Below are 27,247 nucleotides of genomic sequence, written 5' to 3'. Positions count from 1 at the left end.
CCAGGTTGAGAACCACTATCATAAAGGCTGTATGAAAAATGGTCATAAGACACATTTTCAATACTGTTCTAACTTTGAGCAATCAACTAAATGGTTATGACCTATAAAGCCCTTCATGGCACCGGACCAGATTATCTCAGGGACCGCCTTCTGCTGCTCGAATCCCAGCGACCAGTTAGGTCCCACAGAGTGGGCCTTCTCCGGGTCCCGTCAACTATACAATGTCATTTGGCGGGACCCAGGGGAAGAGCCTTCTCTGTGGTGGCCGCGGCTCTTTGGAACCAACTCCCCCAAGATTAAAATTGCCCCCACCCTCCTTGCCTTTCGTAAACTTCTTAAAACCCACCTCTGCCGTCAGGCACGGGGGAGCTGAGATATTCTTTCCCCCTAGGCCTTTACAATTTACGCATGGTATGTCTGTATGTATGTTTGGTTTTTATAATAAGGTTTTTTTTAGTTATTTTAGTATTGGGTTGGATTGTTACATGTTGTTTTTATCATTATTGTTAGCCGGCCCGAGTCTACGGAGAGGGGCGGCATACAAATCCAATAAATAAATAAAATAAAATAAAACTGCTGTAAGTTGAGGACTACTTGTAGATCCCGCTTAGCTTCTCGTGCTCTTTTGATTTCCTCTAGGAGAGGCTTAATAAAAGGGGACCTTTTATTAAAAAGTTAGTAATAAGGATAATTAATAAAAGGGAACCTTTTATTAAACAAAGCAGGATCTCTACAACATTATCGTAATTATGCAAAAATGGAACGTTTAGAGCTCAGAAATTGGAAAAAAACCCACCCCAAAATAAACACCCTGACCTCTGCATAAAAACGAAATCCAATCAATGTATTTGGATGGTGACTGGAATGGTATTATTTGCCATTGCTCCGGGCTGCCATCTGGTGGGAGTGGGGTCTTCCCAAAGCTACTTCCCCAGAAAGATTCCAGTTTCCTTATGAAGCACCGGGACTTTTACATTAGCCAGCTCCTCCCCTCCACAACCACTTTACCTTCTGTAACAATAATATTGTTGACATCAAGGGAATCCAATTCGGCTTGTTCTTCCCGCTTCTGCTTTAGTGCTTTGCACTTGGCTAGAGTTGGAGTTCCTGAGGAAAGATCGTCGGGAGGTGCTTTAACATATAATTTGAAAATTTTACATTTCGATTCAAACCCAATTTCTTTGATAACTGCTCAGCCTATTTTGTTAGGCGCCCAGTAAGGTTTTCATTTATGCATTTATCACTTAGTGTGCCATGGCAACTCGGTGAGAAGCCAAACTAAAAGAAACAATGGCTTAGTCGTCTACAATTCTAGTACCTTTTCTGATGCAGATCCGAACAAAGAGATTCACATAGCTCAACCTAATAGTGACCGTTGAATTGTGTCATTTTATCCCTCCTTTACTATTTTTATAAATAATTCAAGGCAACAAACCAACCTCATACTCCTTTATCTTCCTATACTATTTCTCTCCACAGCACTTGAGAGCCAGTGACTGGTCCAGTCACCCAGTTGGCTTTTATCTTTAAGGCAGGAGTAGAACCTACTGTGTCTTGGTGACTGGTCCAAAGTCACCCAGTTGGCTTTTATCTTTAAGGCAGGAGTAGAACCTACTGTGTCTTGGTGACTGGCCCAAAGCCACCCAGTTGGCTTTTATCCCTAAGGCAGGAGTAGAACCTACTGTGTCTTGGTGACTGGTCCAAAGCCACCACGTTGGCTTTTATCCCTATGGCAGGAGTAGAACCTACTGTGTCTTGGTGACTGGTCCAAAGTCACCCAGTTGGCTTTTATCCCTAAGGCAGGAGTAGAACCTACTGTGTCTTGGTGACTGGCCCAAAGCCACCCAGTTGGCTTTTATCCCTAAGGCAGGAGTAGAACCTACTGTGTCTTGGTGACTGGCCCAAAGTCACCCAGTTGGCTTTTATCCCTAAGGCAGGAGTAGAACCTACTGTGTCTTGGTGACTGGTCCAAAGCCACCCAGTTGGCTTTTATCCCTAAGGCAGGAGTAGAACCTACTGTGTCTTGGTGACTGGTCCAAAGCCACCAGGTTGGCTTTTATCCCTATGGCAGGAGTAGAACCTACTGTGTCTTGGTGACTGGTCCAAAGTCATCCAGCTGGCTTTCATGTCTAGGGTGAGCCTAGAACTCGCCTCCCAGTTTCTAACCTGGCACGTGGCTATGCTTCACATCAACTGCCATTAACTAACCTTTTATGCCAATATTAGACAGCTGCCTTTTGAGAATTTCTATCTGAGCTTCGTCGGAGTGGCAACCTGCCAGGAGCTTTTTGTAATTCTGACGCACACCACATTCCCAGATAAGGCGTTTCAGGAATAGGATGGAGGAGTGCTCCTCTTTCTTTCCAGAATGGTGCTTCTTATCCTACAGCAGATGAGGAAACAAGTTAACAACCCAGCTCACAATAAACTTTCCATGAACTATCTTGAACAGATCAAAGAAAAGCAATCTTTATTTTTTAAAGCGATTCTGCAGTATTTTGCAACCTTGGCAGCGTTAAAAATTTCAACTCTCAGAATTTCAGCCAGCCAGTCCTGCTAGCTGGGAATTTTAGGTTTACCCATCTCAAAATTGCCACGGTTGCAAAACATTGCTGTACAGATGGTTTTTGACTTACAATGATTCGTACTGTGGCTTAAGTTACAAAGGTACTGAGAAGTGACTTATGACAATTTTTCACACTTATGACCATTGCACATCCCCGTGATCATGTGATCAAAGTTTGGGTGCTTGGCAACTGGCATGTATTTATGACAGTTGTAGTATGTCCCAGGAGTCATGTGAAATGGCCCTGGGATGGGCCTAGAGACAAAAAGGAGCTGTGACGTTCCTTCAAAATACCAGGTTGAGCCAACAGAAAAAACATATAGCCCTTCCCTGGTACAAAGCTGAAGGGATCAGATCCTGTGGCCTAGAGGTTAATTCTCAGGCAGAAGCTCCAGGATTGAATCCCAGTAAGGGTATGGCTAGCTGATGAAGCCAGAACAAGGCTGAAATAGCGCTATCCTAGTCTCCCTTAATTTTAAAAATTCAGCAAAAACATGTGATACATACAGAATATAGTTTGTTGCCTATGAATAAATTAAGTGCCTTGAAATGGCCCTGGGATGGGCCTAGAGGCAAAAAGAAGCTGTAAGGTTCCTTCAAAATACCAGGGTGATCCAACAGAAACAACATATAGCCCTTCCCTGGTACAAAGCTGAAGGGATCAGATCCTGTGGCCTAGAGGTTAATTCTCAGGCAGAAGCCCCAGGATCAAATCCAAGTAGGGATATGGCTAGCTGATGAGACCAGAACAAGGCCGAAATAGTGGTATCCTAGTCTCCCTTAATTTTAAAAATTCAGCAAAAACACACATATATATATATATATATATATATATATATATATATATATATATATATATATGTTTTCGTAGATTTTCACGGGTACAGGTATGACGGTCTTGGTATATTCGGGTTTCTTCCCGTGTAGGATTTTGAAATTTCTGGCGACGTTTCAACGAGGTCTCACGTCGCCAGAAATTTCAAAATCTTACACGGGAAGAAACCCGAATATACCAAGACCGTCATATATATATATATATATATATATATATATATATATATATATATATATATATACAGTGGTACCTCAAGATACGAACCCCTCATCTTATGAACAACTCGTGATACGAACCAGGGGTTCAGAAAAATTTTGCCTCTTCTTACGAACTTTTTTCGAGTTACGAACCGGCGTTCGGAGACTGCTGGGAAGCTGCGCAGCTGTTTTAAAAGGTCGCAGCCAGGCAGTGGGGCTTCCCAGCCGGCTGCGACCTTTTAAAACAGCCGCGCCGCTTCCCAGCTGTCTCCTGAAGCCGAACGCCAAAGCCGAACTTCCGCGTTCGGCGTTCAGAGACAGCTGGGAAGCGGCGCGGCTGTTTCAAAAGGTCGCAGCCGGCCTGGGGGGCTTCCCAGCACCCCCCGAACCCGGAACCCGGGTTCAGGGGGGTGCTGGGAAGCCCCCCAGGCCGGCTGTCACCTTTTAAAACAGCCGCGCCGCTTCCCAGCAGTCGCCGGAAGCCGGTTTTTTGCGGGGTTTTTTTTGGTTGCACGGATTAATTGACTTTACATTGTTTCCTATGGGAAACAATGTTTCGTCTTACGAACCTTTCGTCTTACGAACCTCCTCCTTGCACCAATTAAGTTCGTATCATGAGGTATTACTGTATGTGTGTACAGTGGTCCCTCGACTTGCGCGTTCTCGATTAGCGCAAAACGCTGCAACGCGGTTTTTCAAAAAATATTATTTAAAAAAATAAAATATTAAAAAATAAATTTTTTTTTTCCCTGTTCCCTGAATGGAGACCGCCGGCCGCTCAATCGGGCCGGCAGGGAACAGAATGGAGCCTTCCGCGGCGGGGCTGGTAAGGGGGGGAGCCGAGGGGGGAGCCGAGGGGGGAGCCGAGCCAGGCGTGGCGGCGGCAGCGCTGCTTCTCCGGTCGCCCGGTCCTCTCCTGTCTCCTGCGCCGATGTTCCCCGCTGCGACGGAAGGCAGTCGCTTGGCTAGGGAGGCTCGGCCGAAAGCAGCTGGAGCGGCAGAGCCGAGCACGCCTTCCACCCAGGGAGTCCTGCCCTTTCATCCCCGCCGACCACAGGGGCGAGGGGTGGGGATGAAGGGGCAGGACTTCCCGGGCGGAAGGCGTGCTCGGCTCCGCCCGGGAAGTCCTGCCCCTTCATCCCCACCCCTCGCCCCTGTGGCCGGCTCATCCAGGGGGGCGTGTGTGGACTGGCAAGCGGCAAGCGAGAAGACCAAGGGAAGGTTCCTTCAGCCGCCCAACACCTGATCCGCTCCGCAGCGCGGCAGCAGCGAGGAGCCGAAGATGGGGTTTCCCCTTTGCCTTTACCCCATCTTCGGCTCCTCGCTGCTTCCGCGCTGCGGAGCAGATCAGCTGTTGGGCGGCTGAAGGAATCTTCCCTTGGTCTTCCCCACCGCCCACACGCAAACTCCACCATCTGCGCATGTGCGGCCATGAAAAAAAAATGGCGCACATGCGCAGATGGTGGTTTTACTTCCGCATCCAATATAACGCGGAAATCGGTTAGCGCGGGAGGTCTTGGAACGTAACCCCCGCGCTAACCGAGGGATCACTGTATATATATATATATGTAGATTGTTCTGAGTTCGGGTTTTGCCCTGTGTAATATTTTGCATGTCTATGCGACGTTTCGGTGAAATCACATCCACCATCATCAGGCTGAAGTTTCCAAGCTTCGTGCTGTTGTAAAATGGAATATTAAATATTGTAAACATATATATATGTTTTTGCTGAATTTTTAAAATATTATATATATATAATTTTTAAATTAGCTATATGAAACAATATTAAAACTTAGATAAAAGAGGTTTTATTACTCTTTGCATTGATGTAATGTAACTTTTATAGTAAGACGGAGAGGAAGAATTTTTATTTAGATTTTTAAGAATTGATAATGAAAATTTGGACAAGGAGAGATAAGAGCCTCCACTGAGGGTGTAATAAGAAAAAGAAAAGTTTATATATGATTTTAAGTACTGTTGTTGTGTTTATAACTATATATTGTTTTACTTTATGGTGGAGAAAATTAAAAAAATCTTATACCGTCAAGTTAGTAACATGTTTGTTAAGTAGATTTGTCTTCCCCACTGACTTTGCCAGGTTACAAAATGTGATTACATGATCTTGGGACACTGCAACCATCATAAATGTGAGAGTTGCCAAACCTCTGAATTTTTATCATGTGACTACGGGGTTGCTGCCACTATCATAAGTGCAAAAAATGATTATTAACGTCAGAAGGTCATTAAATGAACTCTTGTAAGTAGAGGATCACCTGTACAGACAATTCCTGACTTAAAACCACAACGGGGGACCAGAATTTCCATTGCTAAGCATGGTGGTTGTTAAACGAGTTGTGCCCGAGTTTATGACCTTTTCTGCCACTGCATTGCGAATTACTTTGGTTGTTATGTGAATTACTCCAGTTGTTAGGTGAATCTGGCTTCCCCCATCGACTTTGCTTGTCAAAAATCCCCCAGAAAGTTGTAAACGGCAATCAGATGAGCAAACATTGTAAACACATGCCAGTGGCTACGTGCCCCAATTTTGTTCACGATTGTGGGGATGCAGCAACGGTTGTAATTGCAAGGACCGGTTACGGCGGTTACAGTGCCTCTGTAATTTCGAATGGTCACTAAATGAATGGCTGTAAGTCAAGGACTACCTGTAAGAAAACCCATATTTTTTAAAAAGTCCCCGTGCAATTGTCCCTTACCTTTCGAAGACGGTGCTGCTGAGAAGTGGTGGGCTTGTCTTCTTCTGAGCTGGAGCTCTCCTCTTGGCTGGACTCCTTCCCCTCTTTCTCCTTGCTAGGCCTCCTCTTTTGTGGCTTTTTCCTTCTTCTCTGCTGCTGGCTTTGGGTTTTTCCCTTTCTTGCAGACCTACTTCTCGAACCCTCAGAACCAAACGGGGAGGTTTCCTTATCAATGCTCTTTCTCTCTGACTTCTGAGCTCCTCTCTTCTTCAACTTCTCCTCCCCTTGACTTGAGTCACATCCAGAGCTCTGCTCGCTCTCCTTTTCCGGTGTCCTCGGATCTCCATCTTCACTTTCATCTGACTCACTTTCTGATGGGTGACCTATTAGAGCCTTCTTCCCAGGTGGGCCTTGATTCGTCTCGCTTTGCGATTCCCCCTCGTTGCTAGCTGGATCCTGCACCCTCTCCTCTGCTTCCACGCCCTTCTGGCCTCCTGAGTCACTTTTAGATTCGTCACTTTTAGATTCGTCACTTTTAGATTCGTCACTTTTAGATTCGTCACTTTTAGATTCGTCACTTTTAGATTCGTCACTGAAAGACTCCTGGATCCTTTGCGTCACCTTCACTTTCTCCAATTTCTTCCTGTGCAAGTCTTCCCTCTGCAGCTTCTTCTTCCTGCTCTCTTGACGCTTCCTCTCGAGTTTGGAGCCATTCCCCAACTGCTGCCCCCCTCTTCCTCCCCTGGCCCTCTTTGCTCCCTCTTTCCTTATTGGACTTTGACTTGCAGAATCCTCAGAACTGCTCTCCGAATCCTCCATAACTCTTCTCTTCCTTCCGCATTGGCTACCCGCCATCTTCTTCTGCAAATTACGTCTTCTACCACTTCCTGAGGGAACCTCAGATTCGTTCCTTTTCAAATGCATCTGGGTTCCCCGACTCACCCTTCGCTGTGCTTTATTAGTACGGAATGTCTTATTCTCTTCACTCTCACTCGGTTCTCTTTTCTCCTCAGAGATTTCTTCTATCTCTGACAGATCAGTTCCTCCCTCTGATAGGCTACTTTCCTCTCTTTGCTTAGTCATCATCCTGTTTTTTCCTCTGCCTCTGGGATCAGTAGTTTTGGACCCTTCGCCCACCTTTTTCTTGAAGCCTCTTTGCCTCAAGTTGTTCTCTTTTGTGATCTTCCTGTGTTTGTTGACCTCTTCTTTAAGGCCACTCTGTTCCGTGTCAGTGGTGGTATCCTCAGATTCACTAACCTCCCTTTTCTGTGAGCCCCTGATCTCTTGGCCATTGGGTGACCTCCTGCCTAACCGTCTTGCATCCTGAGGAGATGGTTTTCTTTTGCTATTTGGAGGTTCCTCATTGCTTTCAGACTCAGAACTGTGGTTTTCGGCTCCGGAGTCTCCTTGGTCAGAAGAATCCAAGGATATAATTTTTGGACTCCCATGGCATGGCCTCTTCTTGGAATCAATCCCAGAATCTTTTTCATCAGAAGTTATTTCTGAGAGACAAAAGGAAAAAGTGACAAATATAATCGTGTTGAGGAAGGGCAACTGTTACTCGAAAGTTGGAGAGCCAAACCAGAAACTCTGAATCTCAAAGCCTTGGATGCATCATCTGGAGAGCTCCCAAAGTTGTCATTTTAATGCGACAGAAAGGTATATTGAGAATATGAGAATAACCTTCTTTTTTCTCTCTCAGTTGTCTCAATGTTGAGTGCTAGTTTGGTCTAGTGCAGAGGTGGGGAACTATGGCCCCTTTGTGACTTGTGGACTTCAACTCCAAGAATTCAGGAATCCACAAGTCATAAAATGGCCACAGATCCCTTCCCCGGGTCTTGTGGTTAAGGTATTGGGCTAGAAAGTAAAGCCCATGAGTTCACATCCTGCCTCAAGCTTGGAAGTCGGTTGGGTGACTTTGGGCCAATCACAAGATCTCAAGAGTTCTAGACCTGCCTTAACCACGAAAGCCAACTGGATTATTCTGGGTCAGCTACTTTCTCTCAGCACAACTCATTTCATAGGGTTGCTATTGTGGAGGGAAAAGGAGGAGAAAGGGGTTATATTTATTTATTCAATTTTTTATGCCACCCTTCTCCTTAGGCTCAGGGCGGCTTACAACATGTTAGCAATAGCACTTTTTAACAGAGCCAGCATATTGCCTTAACAATCTGGGTCCTCATTTTGCTCACCTCGAAAGGATGGAAGACTGAGTCAACCTTGAGCTGGTGATGAGATTTGAACTGCTGACCTGCAGATCTACAGTCAGCTTCAGTGGCCTGCAGTACTGCACTCTACCTGCTGCGCCACCTCGGCTGCCTGTTTACTGTCCTAAGTTATTTGTAAAAATAATAAAGGCAGGATACCAATAAATAACAAAAATAAATTCTCTCCCCTCTTTTTATCCTAGATTTGCCCACTGCTGGCATTCAGTCCTTGGAATTCCAGCTAATATTTAAAAAGTTGCACATCCTTATGGATCTGTCGGGTTACTTGTGGCTAACAAGTTGTTGGTTGAAAGGAATATATCTTCAATTTTGGAAGTTCAGCTCCAAGTTAAATATATGGCCTGCACAACACTCTTTCTTATCATTATGACTGGTCACTTATAATCATTGGTGCCTAATTTTCATTAGGGTCTCTATTTTTCCCTTTATTTTTCCCCCAAATCATTTCTGTTTCACTCTTAAAATTGAAAACAAACCTCTAAGAAGAAAGAGAGACTGGAAAAGCAGGAGGTTAAAAAACAGTTCAATGGAATCAATGTAAGAACAACAACATGGATAACAGAAAAGCAGAAACAATAATTTATGGGAAAGGTAGAAGAAAGCAACGGCTTTGATCTGTTTCCAGCAACCACTCCATCATCCAATCACCAGCCCTTCCCAATCAGTTGCTTTGGGGTATATTTTTAGTGAACTCCCAGAATGCAATGCTCAACCAGATGCAATCCCCTCCAGATTGTCTTTAAATTCCAGAAAGCATAATTAAAGTTCAAGGCTTATAGGATTGTGAGTTCAACACACTTGGAGGACAACAGGTGGCCTATCTCTGGTTTGAATGCAGCCTGATATTTGATGAATTGGAGCCTGGCTAGAGGCTCACGGAGCAGATGGAGGCGGATGATAAAACAGCAAGTGGATGGTACTATATTGATTCCAAATGCAAATGAGGATGGTTTTGTATCACAGTCTTAAAGCATTAAGAAGATCAGCATTGCAGAATGAAATAGTCTTTCTTAATAAATAATAAAGAAGAAAAGCCAGACCCCTTTGCCCTCACGTCTGAGTTTCCATGGGCAGATGTGAAAGGTCTGCACCTATCTTATTTTTCGGAGAATAGGACGCACCTTTTGTGCCTAAAAGAGGGTAGAAATATTGGTGCGTCTTATACACTGAAGACTGCCATTTTTGGCCTCACAAAGCCCGCCCCCCTGAACCCCATTTTTGCAAAAAATGGGCCCTTTCTTACACAAAGGGACACACACAGGGTTTGAGAGGTATGGAGAGCGATCTTGGGGGCTGAAGGAAGGCAAAACCACCCCAATTTTCATGAAAAACAGGCCATTTTTGCCTTCCCCCAGCCTTCAGGAGCACTCTGTAGCCCTCCCAAGCCCTCTGCGTGCCATTTTTTGAAAAAAAAAACCCAAAACAAGTGTGAAAAATGGACCAATTTTTGCAAATTTTATTTTGCAAAAAGAGGGTTATGCATAGGGTTTGGGAGGCCTGTAGAGTGGTCCTGGGGGCCAGGGGGGACAAAACCTTTTTATTCTTACTTTCCTCTTCTAAATATTGGTGTGTGTATGTATTTATGTATGTAAGTATAACATATTTTTGTTTATAATGAAAAGGGAGATTAGTATAGATCTATTTCAAATTATTTTGCTTTCATCAGCTAGACATATCCTTACCAGGATTTAAACCTGGGGGGTCTGCCTGCTTTAACCTCTAGACCACAGGTTCTCCTCCTGTCAGCTTATGGTAAAATTCTGGTGAAATATATATTTTACCAGCTTCACAAAAGCATCCATACATATACATAAATCATATCAAAACACATATATACATTTCTATCCAATATACTGTAATCCGCCGAGTCCTTTGGGATTGGGCAGCATAAAAGTAAAATTAATAATAAATAAATAAATCAAACCTCCTAATTTTACACTTTTTGTACTTTTATCACCAGTCTACTTTCCCTCTGTCACCCCTGCTTTAAATCCATCCTGTTTATATTTTAAATTTTAGGCCATACTTATCCCTAACCTCAATTGATATCTTTACTCATCTTATTTTATTCATTTCCAAATGCCCTAAATTTCTAATCTCTTTTCAGAACTCCCTTTCTATCCATTGTTTGGAAACATTATCAATTTCCCAATATACCAAAAGCCTCCTAGCTATCAAAAATCTCTCCAACATAAAGTCAAATTTATAAATGATATAGTCTTAATATAAAAACCTTTGAAAGTAATATACAGATCTTATAACATTCCAACAATTTCAGTAATTATTGAAATTCTTTTCAGCATTAAATCAAATTTTTAAATAGAATAGAATAAAATAGAATATAATTTTATTGGCCAAGTGTGATTGGACACACAAAGAATTTGTCTAGGTGCATATGTTCTCAATGTACTTAAAAGATCATCAAGAATCATAGGGTACAACACTTAATGATAGTCTGGGTACAAATAAGCAATCAAATCATATTAGGAGCCAGTCAATATAAACTGTAAGGATTCAAGCAACAAAGTTACAGTCATACAATCATTTGGGGGAGGATATGGGTGATGGGAACGATGAGAAGATTAATAGTAGTGCAGACTTAATAAATAGTTTGACAATTCTGAGGGAATTATTCGTTTAGCAGAGTGATGGTGGTTCAGGAAAAAACTATTTTGTGTCTAGTTGTCTTGGTTTGGAGTGCTCTATAGTATTATTTTGAGTGCAGGATTTGAAGTACTTTATGACCAGGATGTGAAGTGTCTGTAAATATTTTCCCAGATCCTCAATGGAAGGCAGGTTGGTAGCAATTGTTTTTTCTGAAGTTCTGATTATCCTCTGAAGTCTGTGTCTGTCTTGTTGGGTTGCAGAACCAAACCAGACAGTTATAGAGGTGCAAATGACAGACTCAATAATTCCTTTGTAGAACTGTATCAGCAGCTCCTTGGGCAATTGGAGCTTCCTGAGTTGGCACACAAAGAACATTCTTTGTTGTGCTTTTTTGGTGACGTTTTTCGTGCTAGATTTTGAGATAGGGCCGAACCTATAAATTTGAAGGTACTTTATTCTTGATATCGTGTTGCCCAGTAATGTAAGAGGTGGAAGTATGGGCAGGTTTCTACTAAAGTCTATCACCATTTCTACGGTTTTGAGTGTATGCAGTTCCAGATTGTTCCAGTTGCACCACAAGATTAGTTGTTCAACCTCCCGTCTGTATGCGGATTCATCGTTGTCTTGAATGAGTCCGATCACTGTTGTATCATCTGTGAACTTCAGTAGTTTAACAGAAGGCTTGTTAAAGACGCAGTCATTGGTAGTGAAAGAATAGTGGAGAGAGCACACAGCCTGGGGGCCCCCTGTGCTAATTGTATAGGTATCTGATGTGATTCTGCTTAGCTTTCATCTGCTGCTTCCTGTTATATATATATATATATACTTCCATATATATTATATATATGATCTATTTGCAAGTGTGCAGGTACTGTTAGCTGGTCCAGCTTAGTTAGAAGAGTGTCTGGAATGATGGTATTGAATGCTGAACTAAAGTCTACAAAGAGGACCCTTGCGTAGGTCCTTGGAGATTCAAGATGTTGTAGGATGTAGTGCAGAGCCATATTAACAGCATCATCTGTTGAGCAGTTTGCTTGGTCTGCAAATTGCCGGGGTCTAACACTGGATCCGTGATAGGTTTCAAGTGGGACAGCACTAGCTTTTCAAAGGTTTTCCTATCTACAGATGTTACAGCAACTGGTCTGTAGTCGTTTGTTCCTTGATGGTGGGCCTCTTTGACACTGGGATGATAGTGGAGCATTTAAAGCAAGAAAGAACATAACTATTTATATCTAGCGATTTATTGAAGATTCGGGTGAAGATTGGGGCCAATTGGTCAGCAAAGACTTTTAAGCAAGGAGCTTTTCCTGGCTTTTCTCTTGAAATAGGTCTTACACTTCCTTTTCGGTCATCACTAGGGGTTGTGGAGATAGATGGCTGTAGTTCCTTTCCAAACCTGCAGTAAATTTACATTTTACGTCATCACCATGAAATCCTTATACCATAATTAATCATACATAATTCCATTGATACAAATAAATATCTTATCACCCCTCTTCAGAGCCGAGGTGGTGCAGTGGTTGGAGTGCAGCACTGCAGGCTACTTCAGCTAACTGCTAGTTGTAGTTCAGCAGTACAAATCTCACCACCAGCTCAAGGTTAACTCAGACTTCCATCCTTCTGAGGTGGGTAAAATGAGGACCTGGATTGTTGGGGCAAGATGCTGAATCTGTAAAACCCTTAGAGGGCTGTAAAAGAACTATGAAGCAGTATATAAGTCTAAATGTTATTGCTATTCCATTCCATTAATCTCCCATCTTCATCCATTCTCCTTTGGTCTCTCAGAAATTCCACTTCTTGTGAATTTTCCCCTTTCCTCCCTCTCTCTTAAGTTTTTCTTTCTTTTCTTTTCTGAATTAGTTTTCTTCCTTTTAAGTATATTATTTGTTGAATACTCCTCATAATTCTGCTTGTATTACCTTCTTTGTCTTTTGATTCCCTATCTACCCGTCTTGTCACTATAAAACCATCATTTTCTTAATATCAGTCCCTTTTTCTTCAAGGTGCTTTCCTTGTTCTTCATTCTTATTTTCCAACACTGTGAGTTCTGAAAGTTCTATATATTCCAACTTCATTTCTGCTTTCTTATTACCTCTAATTTCCAAGATATAAATTTTTATGTCTTCATATATTTTAATAACCGAATTAATTCTTTGTATACACTCTTTCGTAATTAAATCTCTCTTGATTAAAGCTTAGATTCTTTGCTTCAATAATTTGATATTCACTTTTAATATATTCCATTCCAGTTCAGTCTATCATCTTCTATCACCATGATAAATTAGAATCAAACACCATAGCTCAGCATGTTCTCAAATTCTCAGTTCCAATGTTACCTTTCTTTGTTTCTCGCAGCTTTCAAGCAATTTCCCTTTTTCTCTTTCCACAAATGTCCTGCAATATTTCATTCAACCAGCAGATGGTGGTATCGGATTTCCAATACAATACAATTATTTCACAAAAATTTCCAAAATGCTTTACACCAGGGGTCTCAAACTCAATTTACCCAGGGGCCACTGGAGGTAGAGGCTGGGTGAGGCTGGGCTGCATCAGGTTTTCCACAAGAAAAGCTCTTACAAAAACATTCCAATGTTATCAAATGTCTTTATTTTTTCATCTTGTTTTGTGTTAAAAATAATTCATAAGAAAAATTCATTTTAAAAAAAATCAATCAGTAATAAATTAAAAAAAATGAAAACAATAATTATACAGCAGATGTGGAAGACTGAAGAAACCACATATAGTTGCTGACTAGAGAAAATGTAATTATTATTCAGATTCTGTAATAATGTCTTTATTAACAGTTCTTTAACATTTAACGGACATAGATTACGAGCTGGGCAGTGTCGGTGATGTCTGTGATCTCAAGAGCGACCGAGTATACAATGAAAGATTTTGCTTTCTCACACAGTTGATCATAAATGTCACTTGACAGGTCAGAAATGCGCTCTGCTACGGTGTTGGCAGAAAGGCTGATGTTGCTAAACTGACCTTTCTTTTCTGGGCAGACAATATTTGCAGCCTGTAATATGCACTTTTTTTTTTTTTTACAAATTCACCTTCTTTGAATGGCTTTCCTCCTTTAGCAATCATCTCACTAACCACGTAGCTAGCTTCGACTGCTGCATCATTCTCTTTGGTTGCTTTCTTAAAGAAATCTTGTTGCCATAGTAGATATGTTTTAAGATTAGCAACCCGGTTTGCTCTCTCATCTCCCTGGTATTTTGCATACTCCTCAAGCATGTCTAGTTGTGTAATGACATTTCAAATTGTATTCTTTGTGCACCACAACTTTCTCTGTGCAAATAAGATACGTCGGGATGCCCCTGTGCTCAACAAAGAAATATTACACTTCCCACTTTTCCTGAAATTGTCTGTGCTCATCACCAACCTTTCTCTTTACTTCAGGCTTTGAAAAAGACATGTTTGGGGCTGTAATATATAATTCCACTTGGTGTCACTGTTTCAGTGTTTAGCGTCCTGCTGAGTAGCAATTTCCACCTCCACTCCTGAGCCCGGGGTAATGGCGCAAGTTCGCAATATGCCCAGCTGATGTTCCGCCTCCGAGAGCAATATACCCCACCGTGATTGGTAGGTTCATTCAGCTCTGCACACAACACTGAAAAGTGCCATTCGTATCAAACTCGGGCGACACTAACATTAAACTTTGATATTGAGGTGGGGGCCGCAAACTATTATCCTGAGGGCTGCAGTTGGCCCGTGGGCTGCGACTTTGAGACCTCTGCTTTACACCTGCATATAGGATATTTTCTTCAAATTCTTGTTCTTTTTCAGTCTTTTTAACTTCCACCAAGCCCAATTATAAAAATTTCCTCAAATTTCTTGGACCTTTAAACTCTGTTCCTTTAATTCTCTCTATGGTGTTTCCAATTGCTAGATAACTGCTCACTCCATTTTGGAATCTCTTTTGTCTCCTTTTAAGTTTCTTCTTTTTATCACTAAATTGGCCAAAACCTCACCCAGCTTCAACATTTCTTCACATCTCTCCAGCACAAATGCTTAGATCTCGTCACTAGGCAATCCACAATCTCTCTGCTCCTATCCTTCTGATCATGGCTGTTCCAGCTAATGGCAACAGAGTAATCTTCCACAGCTGCTGGTCGAGCCTGCTGCCAGCTCCCTAGCGGGTTTGCAAGTCCCCCTGGACAACTGACCAGTGCCTCTCTTCTTCACACTCCTCCAGGTCAAGTTCTGATCTGCTTCCAGTCCTGTTCTGGGTCCCCAAGCAGAGACTCGGTGGGAGCTACCGCAGGAGACAATTGTAGTGCTGCAAGGTTGGCCAGGCCCCTCCACCTGTGCATTTTATAATCCAAAAAATACAGTATACTTAACTCACTCAGTGATTCACCTTGCTGTCGTAAACTGTCATCAAAGAACTATCATGGAAAGATCCTCAAAGAAGGTTAATTCTCATAGAGGGCATGCAATTTTCAGGGAAATTATGAAAAATCAGGTTCTGTTTTAATACAAGATCCTCTCTCAGTCTGACCTAACATACAAGAGTTTTATTATGGAAATAAAATTAGAGAAGCTCTCCATTTATGGCCCCTGGGCTGTTAAGAGCCCAAACAGGATATTTATATGCAATGAATAAATTATAATAATCCAGTCTAGGGATACACATTACCCAATGAGTCTTTAGAAAAGCATGAATAGCTGGAATGGGATGGCCCTGGTCTATCGCTACTTACCAGCAGTCAGAGGTTTGCATGCTGGTAGTAATGCAGGAAATCATAAAGTCCCCAAAACTAATAGTCTGGTTCTCTATCAGTGGTGGGTTCCTATCGGTGCGGTCAGGTGCTGTGCACCAGTAGGGGCCCGGTGATGATGTAATTTTCAGCTATTTATTTTCCAGGTTTAGATGGCTTTTCCGCATCAACAAAAGCCCCCCCTCCCCCCCGTCAGCCCTCACACTAATGCTGACCTTTATTCTTTGTCTGAAGCATAGCTGAGAAGCTCCTCAGCTGTGTTTCGGCTTCTAATGTTACCCTGAGAATGTGCGGTGAAATCACGCAGTGGGACGCGTGTGCGCATGCGCACCGGTAGCAAAATGTACCTGGAACCCGCTCATGTTCTCCATGAATCTATTTCTCCATTAAAATAATCTTTTATTGGGGGTCATCACCATCTCTGATAGTAGCAAATTAATTATTCAAGTTTTTATTTGGCCTAGATTCCTCTTGATTGAATTTTAGTGGATAACCTGAGCTCTAAATGAAAGAGGGATAAAAAAAATATCTATATGTCCCACACCATGCTGTCGTGGCTCGACCGCGTCCTGCGTAGCTGATCATGGATTCCGAGGATCAAAAGATGGGTGTGGATTGGCATCCTAGGCTGGTGTACTTGGCACCAGAATCTGATAGCGAGGAAGTCAGAGAGGATGTGGGGTCAGAGGCTGAAAGTCAACCAAGGCCTGTGACTCAGGAGAAGAGGAGCCTCTTCTTGACGCCAGAGTACGGAGGGATGTCAGAAGGCACGAGAGCTTGAGCAGGAGGAGGTGTCTGCGTGAACAGACCTCTAGAACACTTGGCCATGCCTTTTGGGAATTTAAGGGTTAGTCTTGTGACAAGCGAGTGCAGAAGTCAACTTTCTAATGTGAGCGATGATTGTTTGTATTTGGCTCTTGGATTATTTATGCGAATTACAAACTAAGAAGATAAAATCTTGACGTCCGGGCTTTCTGCCAACTCAGAGTAAGTCATGTTAATTAGAGATTGGATCAAAAAGAACTATTTGGGAGTTCTTGGCTTTAAGTTAAATAGCTGATACAAAAGGACTTATTTCTTGCTTTGCTGATACATTTTTACATAGTTAAACCTGTCTTATACTAAATTATTAGAACTATATGCTTAAATTTTTGTCAAAGCCTTGTGTGGATCTATTTCTTGCTGGGCTCATCACTGGGACAGAACTGCATGATACCATATATTTCACTTTGCTATAAAAAGTCAAAACCTCAACTGCTGTGGTCCTTCCCCATGGAGAAGTCCCTATTACTGGTTACCCTTTCTATATCTTTTCATAGATTTCTTTAGTGCTGCAGAAAAAGTTAGGAAAGCCATTTTTCATGAAAATTTACCTAAATTTGAAAATAACTGTAAAACCCAGTTTATATTTAGCTTCTACCAATTCAAGAAATTCAAGTGATACATTGGATAGTACGTGCTAAGCAACATCGCATAGAAATATAATTACCTATGTCATTTTCAATCTTTTGTCTTTTTTGTTCCTGTTCATTTTTTATCTCATCCTCTGAACTAGAGGAGACCTGAAGGGGTCTTTTGCGGTTTTCAGTTTTGAAGGAATCCTGGATTTCAGTCCTTGATTCTTCATTGCTTGGCAATGGATCAACCTGTGATGTATAACATTAAAAAAAGTTATAAACACATGGATCAATTTCATTCTTTACCAAGACATAACATGTATGTTTTCTCCTCTCCTAAAACCAGTACCTTCATCTGGAGTAGCTCTTCCTCTACAACGTCTCTGAGCTGCTGCTTCTCCTCATTGGACATATTTTCCATGCCAACATAGTCAAGATACTGCTTCCGGATGATGGCATGAGTGAGGATGCTGCAACAGACCACAAGTTATAACGTCAGCATCTGCTAAATATACCTTTATGTATAAATCATTTAATTTTAATTTAACTTATTTGATTTCTAAGGCGCCCAATCCCATAGGACTCAGGGCGGCTTACAAGGATAAAAACAATACAGTAATACAGTGATACCTTATCTTACAAACTTAATTGATTCCGGGATGAGGTTCTTAAGGTGAAAAGTTTGTAAGACGAAACAATGATTCCCATAGGAATCAATGGAAAAGCGATTAATGCGTGCAAGCCCAAAATTCACCCCTTTTGCCAACCGAAGCGCCCGTTTTTGCGCTGCTGGGATTACCCTGAGGCTCCCCTCCGTGGGAAACCCCACCTCCGGACTTCTGTGTTTTTGTGATGCTGCAGGGGAATCCCAGCATCGCAAAAATGGGCGCTTTGCTGGCAACGGAAGTCCAGAGGTGGGGTTTCCCAGCGAGGGGAGCCTCAGTGAAATCACAGCATCGCAAAAACACCAAAGTCTTCGAAACCCCACCTCCGGACTTCTGTGTTTTTGCGATGCTGTGATTTCACTGAGGCTCCCTTCGCTGGGAAACCCCACCTCCGGATTTCCGTTGCCAGCAAAGTGCCCATTTTTGCGATGCTGGGATTCCCCTGCTGGGATTCCCCTGCAGCGTCACAAAAACAGGGAAGTCCGAAGGTGGGGTTTCCCATGGAGAGGAGCCTCAGGGGAATCCCAGCAGCGCAAAAATGGGTGCCTTGCTGGCAACAGAAGTCTGGAGGCGGGCATCCCAACGGCAGCGGTGGGTTTGTAAGGTGAAAATAGTTTGTAAGATGAGGCAAAAAAAATCTTATACCCCGGGTTTGTATCTCGAAAAGTTTGTATGACGAGGCATTTGTAAGACGAATTGTATCACCGTACAATGATAAAAAGGAAGTCAAGTGTTAACAGTTATGAAACTCCATTATAAGCCCTAATTAAAATAGCCCCCTATAAAAAACCCTAAATCCAGTCCAACAGGAACATACAAACCAGTCAAACTTAATTTGGGAGTGTCAGATGTTAAGATTCATGGCCCCCAGGCCTGTCGGCAAAGCCAGGTCTTAATAGCTTTTCAAAAAAAAAGAGCAAGGATGGAAAATCTATCATCCTCCAAAAATTGCTTTTTCTAGTTGCCCAGAATATCTATAGGCCACAAGCTTGGGCTCACCCAAATTTCTATCTATAGCATATCCATAGGCTGTAATATGGGTCCCACTCCTATTTGTCATCTAAGTCCATGATTTTTAAAATCATAGTCTCCTACATCTGCTCTCCTACTCAAGCTTCTTCTTCAGAGATACAATTCTTTGATTCTCCTCTTCTAAATTATCCAGGAAACACATGCTGATGTTGTTATCCAGGAATCCCAGTTTTTTTACCCCAGAGGTTACATCCAGTCAACACCTTCCAATTTAAGTCTTTAAGTCTGGTTTTTAATTGTTATCTGTCTGTCTGTCTGTCTGTCTGTCTGTCTGTCTGTCTATCTATCTATCTATCTAATTGAATTTATATTCCGCCCCTCTCCGAGGATTGGGGCGGCTTACAACATGTACAGAAAAACAGGAAACAATAATAACAATCCAATTATACCTTAAAAAACAATTAAAATTCTAATTAAAAACTATCAATATCATGCCAAGGTGATACTCATCTTCATCATTAGTTGCCTAAAGGATATTTCATTTACCGTATTTTTCGGAGTATAAGACACACCTTAGTTTTTGGGGAGGAAAATAGGAGAAAGAATCTGTTTAGCAGATATTCATCTGGCTAGCATCTTTAGTCTGGTCAGTTTCAGCACATTATTTTATCCCCTGGTTAGGGCTTAAAAAAAAACTTAATTGGAGATAGTAACAATGAAAGAGCTTGCAAGCCAGTAAGAGCTGGGAACATCACTAGCACCTGGTTAGGGCTAGAAAGAAACATTTGGAGTAAGTTAGAGCAATGAAAAAAACCAAACAAAACCCAACCGCAAAGACAGGGCTTGGAAAACATTCTTAGCAGAGAGTAACAATGAAAGAGCCTTCAAACTGTAAGAGCTGGGAACATCGTTAACACCTGGTTGGGGCTGGAAAGAAACTTACTTGGAGCAAGTTAGAATAATGAAAAAAACTCTGCAAAGACTTAAGAGCGTGGAAAATATTCTTCACAGACATTAACAATGAAAGAATCTGCAAGATTGTTAGCATCTAGTTAGGGCTAGGTGCTAACAGGGAAAAAAAAGCTTTGAAAAAAGCTGCATTCAGAATATAAGATGCACCTGAATTTTCAGCCTCTTTTAGGAGGAAAAAGGGGCGTTTTATACTTTTAAAAAGGAATTTATTTTGTATCCCTTTATTAGTATTGAGCCTTGGTGACGCAATGGTTAGAATCCAGTACAGTGGAACCCCGACATACGAGCAGCTCTACTTACGAGCTACTCGAGATACGAGCTGCGAGAGTAGAGAAATTTTTGCTCGACTCACGAGCTCACATTCGAGATACGAGCCGAGAAGAGCCGGGCTGGCTTACTTTGCTTCCGAGTGGAAAAGCCGCGCGTGTGTTTTAAAACATCGGAGCCGGCATGGGGAGGCTTTTAATCAGCCCCCGAGCCCCCAACCCGGACTCGGGGGTTGATTAAAAGCCTCCCCATGCCAGCTCCGATGTTTTAAAACACACGCGCGGCTTTTCCGCTGACTACTAAAGCGGGGAAGTTCGCCTGGAGTCAGCAAAGAAGCCGCGCGTGTGTTTTAAAACATCGGAGCCGGCATGGGGAGGCTTTTAATCAGCCCCCGAGCCCCCAACCCGGACTCGGGGGTTGATTAAAAGCCTCCCCACGCCAGCTCCGATGTTTTAAAACACACACGCGGCTTTTCCGCTGACTACTAAAGCGGGGAAGTTCGCCAGGAGTCAGCAAAGAAGCCGCGCGTGTGTTTTAAAACATCGGAGCCGGCATGGGGAGGCTTTTAATCAGCCCCCGAGCCCCCAACCCGGACTCGGGGGTTGATTAAAAGCCTCCCCATGCCAGCTCCGATGTTTTAAAACACACACGCGGCTTTTCCGCTGACTACTAAAGCGGGGAAGTTCGCCTGGAGTCAGCAAAGAAGCCGCGCGTGTGTTTTAAAACATCGGAGCCGGCATGGGGAGGCTTTTAATCAGCCCCCGAGCCCCCAACCCGGACTCGGGGGTTGATTAAAAGCCTCCCCATGCCAGCTCCGATGTTTTAAAACACACACGCGGCTTTTCCGCTGACTACTAAAGCGGGGAAGTTCGCCAGGAGTCAGCAAAGAAGCCGCGCGTGTGTTTTAAAACATCGGAGCCGGCATGGGGAGGCTTTTAATCACCCCCGAGTCCGGGTTGGGGGCTCGGGGGCTGATTAAAAGCCTCCCCATTTATTTATTTATTTATTTATTCAACTTTTATGCCGCCCTTCTCCTTAGACTCAGGGCGGCTTACAACATGTAAGCAATAGCACTTTTTAACAGAGCTAGGCTATTGCCCCCACAATCCGGGTCCTCATTTTACCCACCTCGGAAGGATGGAAGGCTGAGTCAACCTTGAGCCGGTGATGAGATTTGAACTGCTGACCTTCAGATCTATAGTCAGCTTCAGTGGCCTGCAGTACAGCACTCTACCTGCTGCGCCACCCCGGCTCTTCCCCATGCCGGCTCCGATGTTTTAAAACACACACGCGGCTTTTCCGCTGACTACTAAAGCGGGGAAGTTCGCCAGGAGTCAGCAGAAAAGCCGCGCGGAAGTTAGCGGTCCGGATTCAGCAGAGAGCTGCGAAGTGGGGCGGGTGTTTTAAAATGTGGCAGCCGGCCTGGGGGGCTCGGGGGCTTCCCCCCGAGCCCCCCAGGCCGGCTGCCACGTTTTATAACACCCGCCCCACTTCGCAGCTCTCTGCTGAATCCGAACGCGGAAGTTGGCGGTCCGGATTCAGCAGACAGCTGCGAAGTGGGGCGGGTGTTTTAAAACGTGGCAGCCGGCCTGGGGGGCTCGGGGGCTTCCCCCCGAGCCCCCCAGGCCGGCTGCCACGTTTTAAAACACCCGCCCCACTTCGCAGCTGTCTCTGAATGCTAACTTCCGCGTTCGGGGGCAGCGGTTTTTTTTTGTTGTTGCACGGATTAATTGACTTTACATTGTTTCCTATGGGAAACAATGTTTCGTCATACGAGCGTCCCGACTTACGAGCCTCCTTCCGGAACCAATTAAACTCGTAAGTCGGGGTTCCACTGTACTGCAAACTGCTTCTGCTGACTGCTGGTTGTGGTGCACCAGTTCATATCTCACCAGACTCCAGGTTGACTCAGCCTTCCATCCTTCCCAGGTGGTAAAATGAGGACTCAAACTGTTGGGGGCAATATGCTATGTAAACCGCTTAAAGAGGGCTGAAAAGCACTGTGAAGCGGTATACAGTGATCCCTCCATTATCGCGAGGGTTCCGTTCCAGGACCCCTCGCGATAATCGATTTTTCGCGATGTAGGGTTCCGGAAGTAAAAGCACCATCTGCGCATGCGCGCCCTTTTTTTCATGGCCGCACGTGCGCAGATGGTGGGGTTTGCGTGTGGGCGGCGGGGAAGACCCTGGGAAGGTTCCTTTGGCCGCCTAGCAGCTGATCTGCTCGGTAGCGCAGCAGCAGCGAGGAGCCGAAGATCGGGTTTCCCAGCCGCCCACGTAAAGGGGAAACCCCATATTCGGCTCCTCGCTGCTGCTGCGCTACCGAGCAGATCAGCTGCTGGGGCGGCCGAAGGAACCTTCCCTGGGTCTTCCCCGCCGCCTCGGATCCTCGCTGATGCCTGCCCGCTGCTCGATCGCCCGCTCGCCCCCGTTCGCCCACCGCTCGCCCCGTTCGCCCGCCGCTCGCCTCGTTCGCCCACCGCTCGCCCTCGTTCGCCGCTCGCCCCGCCCACCTGCTGTTTGCCGCTCGCCCGTTCACCCGCCCGCCCGCTGTTTGCCGCTCAAGAGCAAGAGGAAGGAAGAGAGTGACGTCATCGTGGGAAAAATCGCGATATAGCGTTTCGCGATGATTGAGATCGCGAAACTCGAGGGATCACTGTATAAATCTAAGTCGTCCCCACCTGCTGCAGATGGGCTGGTGCCAAGCCTCTCGGTTGTGGGCTCCCCGTCCCCGGCAGGCTGGCAGGGGGATGGGGAGCACGCACGCACGCGACATTCAAAATAAGAAAAAACGCCACTGGCCTCTGCACTTTCGTCGCTCCCTGTCCCCAACGCCCGGCTCTGTTGCGCAGCCTTGGAAAAAGCTGCGCAGGGGGTTGGTTTTTTGCAGTGAGTGGACAGGAGATTCGGGAGCTTCTTATGCCTCTTAAACCAAAAATACAGTAATTGTGAGAGGGACCTTGGAACCCTAGTGCAGAGGTCCCCAACCGCCGGTCCGCGGACCGGGACCGGGGCCGTTGGGGTTTTCCAGCCGGTCCGCGGCGCCGCTGCCCTCCCGACAGAGGACATTATGCAGGACAGGGTGGGGCGTCAGGCAGGGCGGGGAGAATCAGGAGGCTCCTTTGGCGGCTGGGGGCTGCCTGGCTTTGTGATTTTGGCGGGGGGGGAGTTAGGAAGGTCCTACTTCTCCCCCCCCCAGTCAAAAACTTAAAGCCTATCTGCTGGATACGGGCGATGAGCGGGACGAGCGGTGCCGAAGCCGGTGGCTGTGGCAGCTGCTGCAAGAGGCTTCCGCGCCGCTCTGTCCCACTCATCGCCCGTATCCAGCAGATAGGCTTTGAATTTTTGGCTGGGGGGGGGAGAAGTAGGACCTTCCTAACTCCCCCCCCAGCCAAAATCACAAAGCCAGGCAGCCCCCAGCCGCCAAAGGAGCCTCCTGATTCTCCCCACCCTGTGGAGAAGTGTGGAGGGCTGCGTCACTAAGCTCCACCCCTCCATAACCCCACCCCCATTTGACCAAAGCCGCCCCCCCCCCCCCCACCGGGCCATGGAAAACTGGTCTAGCTTAAAGCCGGTCCCTGGTGCAAAAAAGGTTGGGAACCTGTGCCCTAGTGGACAACCATTTAAATGAGTCAGCAGTGTGCAGCAGCTGCCAAAAAAGCCAACATAGTTCTAGGCTGCATTAACAGTGGCATAGAATCAAGATCCTGTGAAGTGCTAATACCACTTTATAAGGCCTTGGTAAAGCCACACTTGGAATACTGGATTCAGTTTTGGTCACCGCAATGCAAAAATGATGTTGAGACTCTAGAAAAAATGCAGAGAAGAGCAACAAAGATGATTAGGAGATTGGAGACTAACACACATGAAGAACGGTTTCAGGAAGTAGACATAGCTAGTTTAAGGAAAAGAAGGACCAGGGGAGACATGATAGCAGAGTTCCAATATCTCAGGAGTTGCCAAAAAAAGAGAGAGTCAAGCTATTCTCCAAAGCACCTTTGGGTAGAACAAGAAGCAATGGGTGGAAACTAAACAAGGAGAGAAGGAACTTAGGACTAAGGAGAAATTTCCCGACAGTTAGAACAATTAATTAGTGGAACAGTTTGCCTCCAGAAATTATGAATGCTCCAACACTGGAAGCTTTTAAGCAGATGTTAGATAACCATCTGTCTGAAGTGGTGTAAGGTTTTCTGCCTACACAGGGGGTTGGACTAGAAGACCTCCAAGGCCCCTTCCAACTCTGTTGTTGTTATTGTTATTTGAATTACATTGCTGGACCCTCATTGGCTTTAGGCTGGCAGGGTCGACTCGAGACCTGGAAAAGTCGCCCCCGAGCTCCAAATATTACCGTAGTTCTGCTTCCTCCAGCTATAAGGGACGCTACATCACCCATATTCCACAGCCGGTGAGGGTTAGGGATTGCGGGAAAGCCTACAGGGGCAAAGGGTTCTGGAGGTCTGGCGTAATGCACAGTAACCATCCATTTCCGTTAAGGAGGCTTCGGTTCCCTCCCTCCCTTCGTCCCGAAGGACAATCCGGAGTCTGAGCCGCACCTGAGGTCGGGGTTTCCCTGGAAAATCCTGGAGACAAAATCACGCATCCCTGCAGAGCCTCTTGCCATCTTTCCCCGCCAAATAGCATCGCCCGCCCAACGCAGCCCTTCCCTCGGCAACGTCTCATAGCAGTAACAGTTCCAACTGTGGAGGCGTAACCGACAAAGTAACAAACACGCATGAGCCAGCTCATTATTCCGCGGGAAGATTATCTGTCAGCCAATGAGGGCAGAGGGCCTGCTCTGCAGGTTTCTTGGGAAATGTAGTTTCCCCCCCCCCACCTCGGGGCAAGGCCGCAGGGGGTCTCCTCCTCGCCTTAAAATACGGGTATATGGCTCCTTGCTGGGTCTTCCTGAGACTCGCTCACCCCTTTTGCCCAAATAAAAAATGAAGTTAATGAAATAAGTTATTGGCTGAACTTTAATTTACTTGTGTGTTTTTGATAAACCTCAGCAGAAACTGTCATCCAAGTAGAACAAGCTGGATCCCCCCCCCCCCCCCCCCCCCCCCCCCCCCCCCCCAAAAACGTGACTAGCGATCAAATTGCATTAATCTTCTTGCTTGGAAAATGGATCCTCAAAGAAAATGAAAAATGCCTGTGTTTCTGGACCTCTCGGCAACCTATGATACGGTCTGGAGAGAAGGGCTGCCTTGGAATAGAATAAGAATAAGAATAGGATTTTATTGGCCAACTGTGATTGAAACACACAAGGAATTTGTCTTGGTGCATATGCTCCCAGTATACATAACAGCAAAGGTAAGTTTGTCAAAATAATAAGGTACAACACTTAATGATAGTCCAGGTACAAATAAGCCATCAAATCATATTAGGAACCAGTCAATATAAATTGCAAGGATACATTGAACAGAAATTGAAAAGACAGGTGTGGCATTGGAAGAAATGCCTCTGCTCTGTATCAGTGGGATTGTGTTGCTGCTATGTAAACTATTGTGTAGCTGCTATGTAAACTATTAAATATAATGCAAGATTGCTCATCATGTGAATTGTCTAGATCTACATGAGCAATTCCAGAGGCTATCACCCGGAAAGCTGATATCCAGCTATGGGGCCACTTCCATACTCCTGTAGAAGTTTTATTTATCTGATTATTTATATGTTTACCTCTTATGTTCTCATCATACACTAAATATTAATTACTTGATAGTTGATACTTGATTTAAAATAAGGGGATTTATTATTGCGTTATTGTGTTTGTATTTTACTGTGCCTGCCTGGTTTGATTTGGCTGAGCTACAATAATATAAAACTTGTAGATCTGAAGGTCAGCGGTTCAAATCTCATCACCGGCTCAAGGTTGACTCAGCCTTCCATCTTTCCGAGGTGGGTAAAATGAGGACCCGGATTGTGGGGGCAATAGCCTAGCTCTGTTAAAAAAGTGCTATTGCTAACATGTTGTAAGCCGCCCTGAGTCTAAGGAGAAGGGCGGCATAAAAATCGAATAAATAAATAAATAAATAAATAAATAAATAAATAAATAAATAAATAAATAAATAAATGGTCACATAGCAAATAAAGTGGACATCATTTCCCTTTAAGCTGAGACCAATGGCACATTCTATTATATTGATTATATCTCCAAATTTCCATTATATGAATTGAATGCATATTTGGTAGATAACATTCCTCAGCAAGCCCAAAGATTAAAATACACTCATTGAAACCAGCAAAGAGATGGGGCAAAATAACCAAACCAAGATAAGAAAGAGATTTTAGCAGGCTAAACTCAGTTCTATTACTATTTCCTAGTAAACGCTGGTAGGACAGAAAATAAATCAGGAAGCTCAAACTGCCCAAGGAGCTGCTGATTCAGTTCTATAGAGGAATCATTGAGTCTGTCATCTGCACCTCTATAACTGTCTGGTTTGGTGCTGCAACCCAACAGGACCGACACAGACTTCAGAGGATAATCAGAATTGCAGAAAAAACAATTGCTGCCAATCTACCTTCCATTGAGGACCTGTATACTGCACGAGTCAAAAAGAGGGCGGGTAAAATATTTACTGACCCCTCACATCCTGGACACAAATTGTTTCAACTCCTACCCTCAAAACGTCGCTACAGAGCACTGCACACCAAGACAACTAGACACAAGAACAGTTTTTTCCCGAACGCCATCACTCTATTAAACAAATAATTCCCTCAACACTGTCAGACTTTCTACTAAATCTGCACTTCTATTCTACTAGTTTTCCTCATCATTCCTATCACCCATTTCCTCCCATGTTGACTGTATGACTGTAACTTGTTGCGTATATCCTAAGATTTTTATTAATATTGCTTCTTCATTGCTTATTTGACCCCTATGACAATCATTAAGTGTTGTACCACATGATTCTTGACAAATGTATATTTTATTTTATGTACGTTGAGAGCATATGCACCAAGACAAATTCCTTGTGTGTCCAATCACACTTGGCCAATAAAATTCTATTCTATTCTATTCTAAACATTAAGAAAAATGTAACCACGATTCGTTCGCTTTTCCCCCTCACAATGCATTCTGGGCGATGTAGTTCTGAGCTCCCCACGTGCCCGCTTTCCAA

General features: G+C 44.2%; 1 protein-coding gene across 1 annotated transcript in view; it reads right to left on the bottom strand.

The window, feature by feature from the left end:
• LOC139155834 (HIRA-interacting protein 3-like) overlaps positions 1-24,825 on the bottom strand; it is a 29,603-nt gene extending 4,778 nt beyond the window's left edge. The window contains exons 1-6 of the mRNA XM_070731148.1: positions 24,683-24,825; positions 17,603-17,723; positions 17,346-17,502; positions 6,313-7,793; positions 2,209-2,383; positions 1,009-1,107 (exon numbers count right to left, since the gene is read on the bottom strand). Of these exons, the coding sequence (XP_070587249.1) occupies positions 1,009-1,107; positions 2,209-2,383; positions 6,313-7,793; positions 17,346-17,502; positions 17,603-17,723; positions 24,683-24,750 (2,101 nt within the window). The 5' untranslated portion in view covers positions 24,751-24,825. The remainder of the gene's footprint in view (positions 1-1,008; positions 1,108-2,208; positions 2,384-6,312; positions 7,794-17,345; positions 17,503-17,602; positions 17,724-24,682) is intronic.
• Positions 24,826-27,247: the final 2,422 nt, after the last annotated feature.

This window comes from Erythrolamprus reginae, unplaced genomic scaffold, assembly GCF_031021105.1.
Source record: "Erythrolamprus reginae isolate rEryReg1 unplaced genomic scaffold, rEryReg1.hap1 H_7, whole genome shotgun sequence".
Lineage (NCBI taxonomy): Eukaryota > Metazoa > Chordata > Lepidosauria > Squamata > Dipsadidae > Erythrolamprus > Erythrolamprus reginae.
This window is presented reverse-complemented; position numbering and strand designations above follow the sequence as displayed.